The 12,020-nt window shown below is 43.0% G+C and overlaps 1 protein-coding gene across 3 annotated transcripts in view; it reads left to right on the plus strand.

The window, feature by feature from the left end:
- Positions 1-1,609: 1,609 nt before the first annotated feature.
- CDC40 (cell division cycle 40) overlaps positions 1,610-12,020 on the plus strand; it is a 45,120-nt gene continuing 34,709 nt past the window's right edge. Inside the window, exons 1-2 of one of the 3 annotated variants that reach the window (XM_088666006.1) lie at positions 1,632-1,843; positions 2,699-2,819. Coding sequence is in view for 1 of the 3 variants with exons in the window: in XM_035109062.3 (XP_034964953.2) it covers positions 1,625-1,843 (219 nt within the window). In the remaining 2 variants the exon portion in view is untranslated. Of the gene's footprint in view, positions 1,844-2,698; positions 2,820-12,020 lie in introns of all 3 variants that reach the window. The other 2 variants (XM_035109061.3, XM_035109062.3) reach the window with 2 other exon arrangements.

Consider the following 12,020-nt stretch of genomic DNA (forward strand, 5'->3'; position numbering starts at 1 on the left):
TATCACTGAAGTTTTATTAAAGCTTATGGGACATCTCTAGTCTAGGATGCACAAAGGAAGTGAGGTTGCAGTCCTATTACACTCAGGAGCCAACCTTATCCAGCACACCTGACGGATTTCTGAGTAAACATAAATAGGATTGGATTGCAGTTTGCGAATGCTTATCGAAAGACAGTTACTAAATTCAGTGGGGCTTAACTGTCTAATAAGGGTGCAAGTGAACTAAACAAACTTACGTAAAAAGTAAATTATGGAAATTAATGGGACCTGCTTCTGAATAAACATGCGTGGGATTAGGCTATAATACACTTAAAATGCACGATTCAGAAACACGCCTCATTGAGTTTCGTGGAATCTACCTGCAGGTGAGTAGAGGATTGCAGCATGCCGCCTTAATCTGGGACTAACCCAGGGCTAAACCCTACTTACCGGGAAATTCGATAGGTCTTACTTCTGAGTAGCTGTGGTTATGATTGCGCTGCAATTCATGGCGCTTACTTGAAAGTAAACATGCATATAGTTTGTTGTTTGCCTTAAAACGCCCTGCTTGTTAATGCAATGTGAAATCAAGTGTTTTGCAGGCTACAGGATAATAAAACAAATGACACCGCATGGTTATCGGTAAGCAGTGGTTCCTTCTGAATGGCCGCAGGAATGAGCCAATGCATTGCTTGATATGTACGTAGTTTGTCCTCGTAATGGACATGTAGCCTGTTAAACAACTTGCATGGCTCTTGGCAGCGCAATCCTATGCGCCATTTCTAGGGAGCAAGTCCCACTGATTTAAATAGGATTTCTACCCAGAAGTCCAAATTCAGTGGGGCTTACTTCTGGGTAGGTGGTGGAGTTGCAACCTAGGGCTACGTGAATGTTAAATCATATCACTTCGTTACAGATGGGTAGCCGTGTTGGTCTGGCGTAGTCGAAACAAAATTTAAAAATTTTTTCCAGTAGCATCTTAGAGACCAACTCAGTTTGTCATTGGTATGAGCTTTCGTGTGCATGCACACTTCTTCAGATACCATATTACTTCTTCAGATACCATAATAATTCGTATTTATCTGCTCTTCTGGGGCTACTTGAGAAAACAAGCTTTGTTTACTGGTTGTGGGAAATACAGCACTGAAGTGTTAAGTGTCAGAGTATTTGTGGGAGGGGGAACGATGGGGCACTACATCTCTTCAGCCATTTTATGGCAGGCCATAACATTCCTTCTCACATACTTGCAGCTGCCGCACCTATACTTATTTACTCGGAAGTCCTACTGAAGCGTTCTCCCAAATAAATGTGCATCAGGGAGCCGCTTTATACAGCCCAGTTCAGCGACGAAAATGCTTTCATGTTTGGCTCTGGGTCGGCATGTCGGTTGCATGCTGGGATTGGTTTACTTGCTGAAAGTCCTACGCCATGTAATCTTAAAACCAATCTTTGAATGAATGATACCTACGGCGAAGACTTCTTGACGGATGCTTTTAAAATTAGAGCAATTTTCTAAAAGCAATTTTGCTATTTAAAACTGGGTAAAGTCGCGGAGCGAGAGCGTTATTCCCGACAGGAAAAGGTAGCTGTTTTGCACAGCTGCCAGGACCCGCTGGGTGCTCCTTGTGACTCCTCCCTCCTGCCGATGGTCCACTTCCGTTCTGCTAAGATGTCGGCCGCCATAGCTGCGCTTGCTTCGTACGGCGTCTCGGACTCCGATTCCGACTCGGAAGGGGAGGACAGGCCCAGCCACTCGGCTGCTCCCGTCGCCGGCGAGGATGCGGTGCTGCACCTCGCCTCGTCTGCCCCGGCCCAGCAAGCGCTGCTGCCCGTCGTGGACTCGGCCCCGGCGGTGGCTGTCAAGGTAGGAGCTGCTCCGGAGTCGCCCGCCTGGGGCCCCGGGGTGAGTGAGGGGAAGGAAGCGCTGCCTCCTCGCTCGTCGCCTCTTCGCTCGTACTTGGTCCGAGGAGGTCGCTCAGAAACGGCGGCTGCGGTGCTGGAGCTCTCGTCCCGAAGTGAAGTTATTTAATCCTGCTAAGAGCCTGGCAGCTTCTCCCCGGGGGTAACCTATGCCGTGAAGGTTTCTCATTGGCGCACGAGGGTTGGCGCCAGTTTTTCGAGAAAGGTTCCTGTGACTTCTATGCAGGACGGGCAGAAAGTCAACAGGGAGAGCTTTCTCTCCGTGGAGGGAGAGTGCTGGCAGACGAGTTCTCGCCTCTTGGAAGCCTGCCTGTCCCTTTAAAATGTAAAGCTTTAGGAGAACTCTTAAGGCGCAGAGGGGACAGGGGGTTTACAAACTTAAGGCTCAAGGTATTTACTTGCATGTTTTGACTGAGAGAGGGTAAGGTGGCCTAGTTGGTATTCCTTAACGGGAAAGCGATCTCTAAAAGGTAGTGTGTCATATTTTTGCGCTGCTTCATCTTGGTGTGACCCATATTTCAAATTTTTGCTATGAATAGACTTTGTTTATAAATGTTATGGGTTTCCCTTGCCCTGAGTGGGAAAACCACCATTGCGTGGTTATGCACCCTGCAGTGGAGGGACTTGAAAAGAAAACATTGCTTGTTTTTTCTATTGGATCCCAGTCTAATATTTGCTGTGTTCGATTTTAAGGAACTAAGCTCCATTGATATGCTGGTTATGCTAGGCTCTAATACTAGGTATGATTCCACTCCCTTTATACATAAGGGGAGCTTACCTGCTTCATTCTGTACAGCAGAGATGACTGACCTGTGACCCTGCAGGTGTTGCTCAGCTCCAGCTCCCAACATCCCTGACCAGTTGCTGTGCTGGCTGGTGCCAATAGAAGCTAGAGTCCAGTTACATCTGGATGGCAGAAGGTGAGACAGCCCTGTTGTACAATATTCTTCACATCTGGCTAGGATTCATTTAGGCTGTCTTTATTAATGCTTTCTCATGTATGTGAAACTTTACGCTTATTCTGTTGCAGTACAACAGGCTAGGCGTCTATAAATTGCTTCCTCCTGTTTCGACTTTAATCATCTATGCTTCACAGTAACCTCCAATTCTATGAGATTAAAGACCATTAAACAATGATGATTGCAATAGCTCTTGTTTGTGTTCCCCAGCAATTGATATTCAGAGGTATAGTGCGTCTGATCCAGGAGGTAGTATATAGACATCATATTGGCAGTTTGCTTTCAATTCCTTTTGTAATGACCCTTAATATGGAATTTGTCTTTTTATAGCTGCCACACACTGGGTCATCATTTTCTCTGAACTACTTATCACAATTCCAAGGTCCTTCTCAGAAGTGAGGTGCTAGTATGGACCAGGATTGGGCATGAAATAAAACTGAGTATGGTTATTAGGCTGGGCTGTTAATATCTGGTCTCTTTATCCTCTCAGCATTTCCTTTTGCTACCCTTGTGAGAAACAAGGAGACCCTCACACGGATCTCTCACCTCCCCTACAGATGTGCTTTTCTTGCCTGTCTTAATCAATGGCAGGTCTTAATCAATGCTGCTGGTTGAACTAGCAGATCAGGAGAGAAGCAAAAAGACTCAACCTTTTCCTTGCTTCTCTCCCTCTGCCATAGCTGCATCATTCTAACAAAGTTCAGCAGTCAACCACTTGAGAGAAGGAAGTTGGAAGTCTTCCCAGAAGCAGTCTTGGAGAACCAGTTGCCCAAGCCCATATACATTGTCCAGTATCTATCTGCATAGCCTTGTCTATCTCTTTGTCAGGCCTAAAGCACATGTGACTCTTACATCTATGGCAATATAATTATTCATGAAATCATGTAGCTGTTTTTAGGTTGTGGGAGTGAGGACTCCTTTTAGTCTTCCTGCTCTTGCTTATCTCAGCCCTTTCTTTTACCCCCCCCCCCCTACTGTAGTCTACTAACTGCTCCAGTGCCTTTTGTCAGGGTAAAATCCTGTAATGTTTCCTTTGGTGCTAGTTTTGAACAGTGTTCAGCAATTTGGTGGTGGTTACCTACAGTGTCATAATAATTTATCTTGTAAGCATCAGCTATCAATTTTCACTGCCAAAAGGCAGCAAACAGCCAAGAAATGTACATAAGTAGTTCGATCCTGTGTCCAACAGGAAAGGTACATACTTTTTAGGAAGTAGACAACCTTTGGGTTTAAATTGCATAACACAAATGTTTGCTTCCTATTCTGAAACTTGCATAGAGGCAGAAGTCTGATTTGCAATGGTTAATTCATAGTAAGGAAGATTTATTATGAGTAGTGTTGCAATTGTTCAGGTTGTATGATTCTAATTAAGTAATGCAAGTTTTTAAAGATTTTTTAGTGTACTTTATCATCTTAATAGGGAAGAATACCTTCCTATTTTAAGGTTGTTATATTCATGATACGAATCAGACAGCAATTTGGAATAATTCTTTTTGTTGCACTGCATTGAATAAGAATCCACATTGTAGCTATGGATATTTTTCAGTTAAATTTTACTTAAAGGTAAAGGGACCCCTGACCGTTAAGTCCAGTTGCAGACGAGTCTGGGGTTGTGGCGCTCATCTTGCTTTACTGGCCGATGGAGCCGCCGTTTGTCCGCAGACAGCTTCTGGGTCATGTGGCCAGCATGACTAAGCTGCTTCTGGCGAACCAGAGCAGCGCACGGAAACGCCGTTTGCCTTCCCGCTGGAGTGGTACCTATTTATCTACGGTACTTGCACTTTGACGTGCTTTTGAACTGCTAGGTTGGCAGGAGCTGGGACCACACAACTGGAGCTCACCCCATCGCAGGGATTCGAACCGCCGACCTTCTGATTGGCAGGCCCTAGGCTCTGTGGTTTAGACCACAGCGCCACCCGCGTCCCCTAAATTTTACTTAGATACACTGAAATTTATTCAATTTACTTAAGTTTGATTATTTTCAGTGGGTCTACTTTTAGTTGACTGTCACCCTGTTTTTCTCAAGAATGGCCCTATTTGCACATCTTGGGAAGAGCATTGCTTGGCTTCACGTGTGGCTTGCTTGGAGTGAAACAAACCATAACTCCCAGTTTTGCTACAACGCTAAGCCACATGTCATCGTTGCTTTCAATTGTGCTACCAGAAGGATAAATCTGGAGCTTCCTGCACATTTACAGTTAAGTATTAGCTATCATTTGCTGTGACATGTGAATGTAGTAATTACATCTGTGTTGTTTGGCTGTCCTGTTTGCTTATATACAGTGGTACCTCTGGTTAAGAACTTAATTCGTTCCGGAGGCCCGTTCTTAACCTGAAACTGTTCTTAAGCTGAGACACCACTTTAGCTAATGGGAGGCTCCTGCTCCGCGCCGCTGGAGCACAATTTCTGTTCTCATCCTGAAGCAAAGTTCTTAACCCGAGGTACTATTTCTGGGTTAGCGGAGTCTGTAACCTGAAGCGTTTGAAACCTGAGGTACCACTGTATATTTGTGCGTATAGAGCTGTATACGCACGCGCACACACATACATACATAAAATCCCTCCTAGACTTGTACCTGTCCATGGGCAGGACCTGGTGTTTGGTAGACTTTTCCAATCTCTGGCATTGTTTGCAAAAGTAGATTAAAATAAATTCTGAGGCTGTGTTATTCTACACATTATTTTAATGTTAATACAATTAAGTTTTTATAATATGTTTTTCAAATTCTTACTTTCTATACAGCCTTTGTAGTATCCATGAAAAATTCACTGACTTGAAATGTGTTGGACTTAGAAAACATTTCCAATGTACCCCTTTTGTTGCTCCTACTATGCTATTACATGCTGCATCAGTTGTTTGACAAGAAGATGTAGTATAGCATTACAGAAATTCACTTCTAAATTCCCATATGACCACAGTTACACCATAAATTGAGTGTGATGTTTCGTTTCATTGTTAGATTGTGAGTGTTGCTTATTCTTTGGGGAACTGCATGCATTTTTGTCAGCTTTAATTCAGCGGGAGGGTAGGTGTAGGTGTTTGCCCAGTTCTGAGTCATTCCAGATTTTCTTCTATGTACCGCTAATGGGTATTGTGCAGTGCTATGACATTTTCTTAGCTTTTAAAATGTTCTCTTAGGCCCCAAAACTTTGCGGACCCCTGAAAATAGATAAACTCTTAAGCAAGTAGTGTCAAGAGTTCTCTACAATGTACTAAACCATAGCTTTTGTTTGAAGGCTAAAACCAATACTATATATTTCTTTCTCTGCCATAATTCATTAATAGAATAACATTACGTTGAGTAATATTCTTGGGCAATGGTGGACAATCTGTGGTCCTCTGCAGGTAGCAAGAAAGCAAAGTTAAGATTATCACCAGCCCACACTTCCTTTCTCTCTCAAGATTATCACCGCCCACACTGTTCTTTCTCTCTGTGTCTTGAAATTCAGGAGAGAAAAAAGAAGAGAGAGAAATAGGGGAGGAGTGATGATCATCTTAAGAGAAAAACAGTGTGGGGGTGGTTCTGGCCCCACTCTCAGTGCCAGCATACAACCCCACTCCCTGCAAAGAGATTACCTCCAAGAGAGTGCATTTCTTGTAAAGGAAAAAGAGCTCATTCCTGTTCTACTGATTATATCATTAAAAAAAATGCTTGCTGCACACCTCAGATTATGGAGACCAAACAAGAATCAAGCAGCCTGGTTTCAAAATGACAGTTCTAGTTGCAAAGATGTTGATCTTGCAAAAAAGGAATGCTCGAAAGGGGCAGATACAGTTTTCTGAGTGTAAGGGTCAAGAAGTCATGATTAGACCAATGAGAGTGGCTTATATGAAAAGAGAAATCGAGATAAATTTGAATGTCTGTGATAGGGCTTCCTAAACCTCTTCTCAGATTGAGGAGTGTGGAACCTCTTATTCCTTGGGGCAACTGGGGGAATCTCAAAAAACAATAAAACATCCCCCCCTTCTTTCACTTTCCTAATTAACAAATAGATAAAAGGAGTTAAGCATCTTTTGTGATTTGCATGGTAGGGCTTCTGGGAGAGTGAAAAGACATTTGTTATGTGGTCACTCTTTTTGAATGTGTTGGATCGGTAGAGGAAGAGACAGATTGCATTTATTGTGGACTAAATAGTTTGAAATAAAAGTTCAGGCAATAGTAGTTAACATGGGATAGCTCAATTGGTAGAGCATGATACTCTTTATCTCAGGGTCATGGGTTCAAGCCCCATGTTGGTATAAAGGCTGCTGCATTACAGGGGGTTGGACTAGATGACTTTCGTCATCCCTTCCAATTCTATGGCTCTATGTTTGCACTAATCTCTGCCAGATATAGGGATTTGTACTCTCTTGGCGTTGCCAGGGATTCTCTGCTTCCCTTCTTCAGTTGTCTAAACTATAATGCAACCTCATTTTTCCAATGATAGCTTTGTGCTGGAAAAAGGCCACCCTCTAATTCAATTGCCTGATGCACAAGGGGCACTCTTAGGTTCTGTTGTGCTCGTGAATATCTCTTAGCCACCTGCAAACCTTCTGCATTCTTCTCTTCTCCCCTGCCTGCCCATCTTCAGAGGTCTGAAGGGAGCAGCATCTGCATTAGAATAATAGAATCTTAGAATTTAAAGGGACCCAAGGCTCATCGAGTCCAACCCCCTGCAATGCAGGAATCACATCTAAAGCATCCATGACAGATGGTCATCCAACCTCTCCTTAAAAATCCATCATCTCTCATGGGAATTTGTTCTCCTCATTGAAAAGTACTGAACTATGTGAACTTCTCAAAGCAGATCACCTTACATAGCAGAAGGTGGAGAGACTGAGAGGGAAGGCAGGAAAGTGTCTCATACTACCCTTCTTCCAAGGATCACAAGGCAGTCTACAATATAAAAAGACAAAAATACATAGCATAGTAACAAACATTGCAGTGCATAATAACAAAAATGCCTTGTTAAATTGCTGATGATTTCACATAATAAATGCATAATAAATGCATAAAGTATTTTAATGTGACTTGTGCTGGAAAGGAGAAGGCCCTTTCTTATGCTGCCTTCCCTGCCGAATTTTTGTGCAATGAAATCCTTGAGGGGCTCTGATGTATTCAGCTAAGGAGATAGTTGCATAGGCATGGAACCACTATGAAGGAAGCCCATTCTTGACGCCTGTAAAAGGTGGGGCAGAGTAGGACGTCATCTCACAATTTTATGAGCATATATGTTAGAAGGTACTCCTTAAGGTACAAGGACCTGGATCATTTGCAGCTTTAAAGGTGACCACCAGCTATTTGGATTAGGATTGAAAGCAAGGAGACAACACCTGGTGTCCTCCAAAAGTTGTGGACTGCAACTGCCATCAGCCGCAGCCAGCATGGCCAATGTTCAGGGGACATTAGTTATAGTCGATCAACATCTGGAGAGCACCACGTTGGCTGCATTTGCTGTAGGGAGACAGGCTGCACCATTCTGCATTAGCTGCAGCTTCTGAATCATCTTCAAAGGCAGCCCCACGTACCCATTCAGTCATTTTTCTCTTGATTTAAAGCTTGAACAATGCCTTCAAAGTGTTGTGTTTATCTTTGAGAATGGTATGTAATGAAAGAAGACAAATCCAGCAGACAGCGCTTTCTAATTTCACTTTTGTCATATTAATGTTTAATTAAACAACTACAGTATATTCTTCGTGTTCCATAAATGCTGGATTATTCTGTCAGCCTGTTTTGACTTTTTCTGGTATGTGTGATTTTTTTATTTTAAAAAACTAATGTTTAGAAATGGTACAGTGGTACAGAAGCAGGAAGAATTTGCAAAGCAAGGAGCTAGATATATGCACGAGTCCCACAAAGATGGCCAAAGAGACTAATCTTCTAATTTGCCAAATTTTAGGAGGTGTTATCCCTGTACGTGCTAGTCATACAATGTTGTAAATAATATACTGAAAGACATCCATGTTTGTGCTACGGTAATTTCCCCTGCTCCTTTTTTAATCTATTGCAAAATGCCCACCATTCTACTTGAAATTTTGGAACACACTGTTCCAAAATCACACATAGTGATGTGACCTACATTTCCCCCCCTTCAAAGCAGTACCAAAGAGGTTGAAACATCATGGTTCTGAGCATATTTCAGAGACAGGTCCAGATAAACTTGCCTGAATTAGCAGGAAGTCATTTGTGCAAAAAAAAAAAGAATTGCTTGTTGAAAATGGTGAATGCAGGCAGCCTTGTAAGTGAAAGCTGGATTAATATTACTGTGCTTCAATTTCAAAGATCCCAGGTTCAGATAGAATGGTGAACGCATTGTGTGGTTTTGAAATTAGAAGTTGAGCTAATGTTAGTACAGTAGAACTGGAATAGCTGTAATTGTCCTTGTGAGAATTGTTCATGTCACACTCTGTTCTCTTAGTAAAATTATTTTACAGGAAAGAGGAATGAGATAAAATAATGGATTTGTGACATTTCAGCAAGGAGAGAATTTCATGCTTTCCCTTAATAAGTTGCTTGTGAGGTGCTTTTGATTTCTGAATCTACATTAGTTACTGACAACTAGAATAGTTTCATAATTGTCTTGTTTCCTTAATAGCAAAAATTATCCTCACTGTTACTCAAGAATTAATGCATTTCATGTAGTAGAATTTTAGATCCATCAAAATAGATTTAATTTTTTTAAGTAGCTTCAAACCTATAGCATAGAATTGGAGGGTAGGGATTCTATAGTGATGAACCACACTTGTCGCAGAATTGTACTACTCCATACAATTCTGTTGTGTTGTCTTCTGGAAAAATTAACTGCTGTTGGTGTAACTCTTCCCAGTTAGAGTACGGGGTGCAAAGTGAAGGTTTGTGAATATACCAGTAGCTGTTGCCATTACAAGCAACTGAATTGGGAAGAGGCTGCTTTGAAAAGAATGGAAGTCAGGCAGTGTGTCTACAGCACCATTAGAACACATACTCTGGAATGCTGTGTGTACATCATTTTTAGGCAAAGTTAGTGAGACACACATCATTTTGGATTGCAAGTCACTGAATAGATGGTACATTATGCCAAGTAGCTCACTGAATTGGTGTCTACAGTTAGAACTGGATATGGAAAAACTGACTGGCTCAAAATTGGGAAAGGAGTACGACAAGGTTGTATATTGTCTCCCTGCTTATTTAACTTATATGCAGAATTCATCATGCGAAAGGCTGGACTAGATGAATCCCAAGCCGGAATTAAGATTGCCGGAAGAAATATCAACAACCTCAGATATGCAGATGACACAACCTTGATGGCAGAAAGTGAGGAGGAATTAGAGAACCTTTTAATGAGGGTGAAAGAGGAGAGTGCAAAATATGGTCTGAAGCTGAGCGCAAAATAGGGTCCCATCACCTCCTGGCAATTAGAAGGGGAAGAAATGGAGGCAGTGAGAGATTTTACTTTCCTGGGCTCCTTGATCACTGCAGATGGAGACAGCAGTCACGAAATTAAAAGATGCCTGCTTCTTGGGAGAAAAGCAATGACAAACCTAGACAACATCTTAAAAAGCAGAGACATCACCTTGCCAACAAAGGTCCGTATAGTTAAAGCTATGGTTTTCCCAGTAGTGATGTATAGAAGTGAGAGCTGGACCATAAAGAAGGCTGATCGCCAAAGAATTGATGCTTTTGAATTTTGGTGCTGGAGGAGACTCTTGAGAGTCCCATGGACTGCAAGAAGATCAAACCTATCCATTCTGAAGGAAATCAGCCCAGAGTGCTCACTGGAAGGACAGATCGTGAAGCTGAGGCTACAATACTTTGGCCACCTCATGAGAAGAGAAGACTCCCTGGAAAAGACCCTGATGTTGGGAAAGATGGAGGGCACTAGGAGAAGGGGACGACAGAGGACGAGATGTCTGGACAGTGTTCTTGAAGCTACAAACATGAGTTTGACCAAACTGCGGGAGGCAGTGGAAGACAGAAGTGCCTGGCGTGCTATGGTCCATGGGGTCACGAAGAGTCGGACACGACTAAACGACTAAACAACAACAACAAATCTTTTGTAATCCTTTTCTTAAAGGATATAGGGAGGGCATACTTTGGACTGTAGCTTTTTTTAAACTGGCAGTAGTAGCAAATTGAGGAATATAGGTAGCTTTCATTACCCTACTTTATTTGCTGAAATATTTATAAACCACATTTTCATATAAGATATCACAAGGCAGTATACAACCTTAAAGCATAACATTATAGTAAATGCAATATTAAAATGTCAAACACCTCCATAAAAGCTGGTTGGCAATAAGGTTGGGCAACATCGCAGTGCATCACCAGCCAAACATCGCAGTTGGGCAGTATACCGCGATGTTGAAAAAACAAGCTTCATAGGCCTCTGCCCACGAGACACCAGGTGAAACTGCCCCAGCTCTCACCTCGGGAAGTGAGGCAGTTTCACCCAGGTGCTCAGCTGGGGATTGAAAAGGTTCCCTCTCCGCAGCTAAGACAGCCCCAGTGCTCCCCTCTCATGGTTGAGTGGGCAGGGTATTGGGGCTCCTTTAACTTGGCGCTCCCCACAGCTGAGCAAAGCCTTCTGCCAGCTCACGGGAGCCAGCCGCTAGGCTAGGGGTTCCTTTAACTGCTCAGCTGAGGTAGCGGCAGCTGCACACTCCTCAGTTGAGCAGTTTAAAGATGCACAGGGAGGAACAAGCTCTGTTTGTTTCTCTCCTGCATCGTATGAGGGCAGAGCACGATGGCGATTTCACTCAGCGGTTTATCGCTTGTGGAACCACCACTGCTTCTGAGTCCCTCTGCTAGCAGTGCCGCTGGAGGAAGGAACTGCTACAAGACGTTGCTAGCAGAGGGACTCAGGAGCAGTGGCGGTTTCACCAGCGATATACTGCTGAGTGAAGCCAACATCGTGGTCTGCTCTTCATACCAGTCCTGAGTGATATATCGATATATCACCCAGGCCTAGTTGTCAAAATCGCAGGTTTGAAAGGCCAGTCTGAGTGTCTATAAATCAGGGATCACTGCTGTTGAACCTCTGTCGACAGGGCAGGGTCTGCCACACTAAAGACTCAGCCCCTAGTAGGTTATTCAGATTGTTTCAAACAGAAGCTGTCCCTAATCTTGCTGTATTATCAACTTCAGAAAAGTCTGGTGCTTAAACCTCTGCAAAGTTTGAGCATAAGCAAACTTCATATGAAGA

This window comes from Zootoca vivipara, chromosome 3 (genome assembly GCF_965207765.1).
Source record: "Zootoca vivipara chromosome 3, rZooViv2.hap1.1, whole genome shotgun sequence".
Lineage (NCBI taxonomy): Eukaryota > Metazoa > Chordata > Lepidosauria > Squamata > Lacertidae > Zootoca > Zootoca vivipara.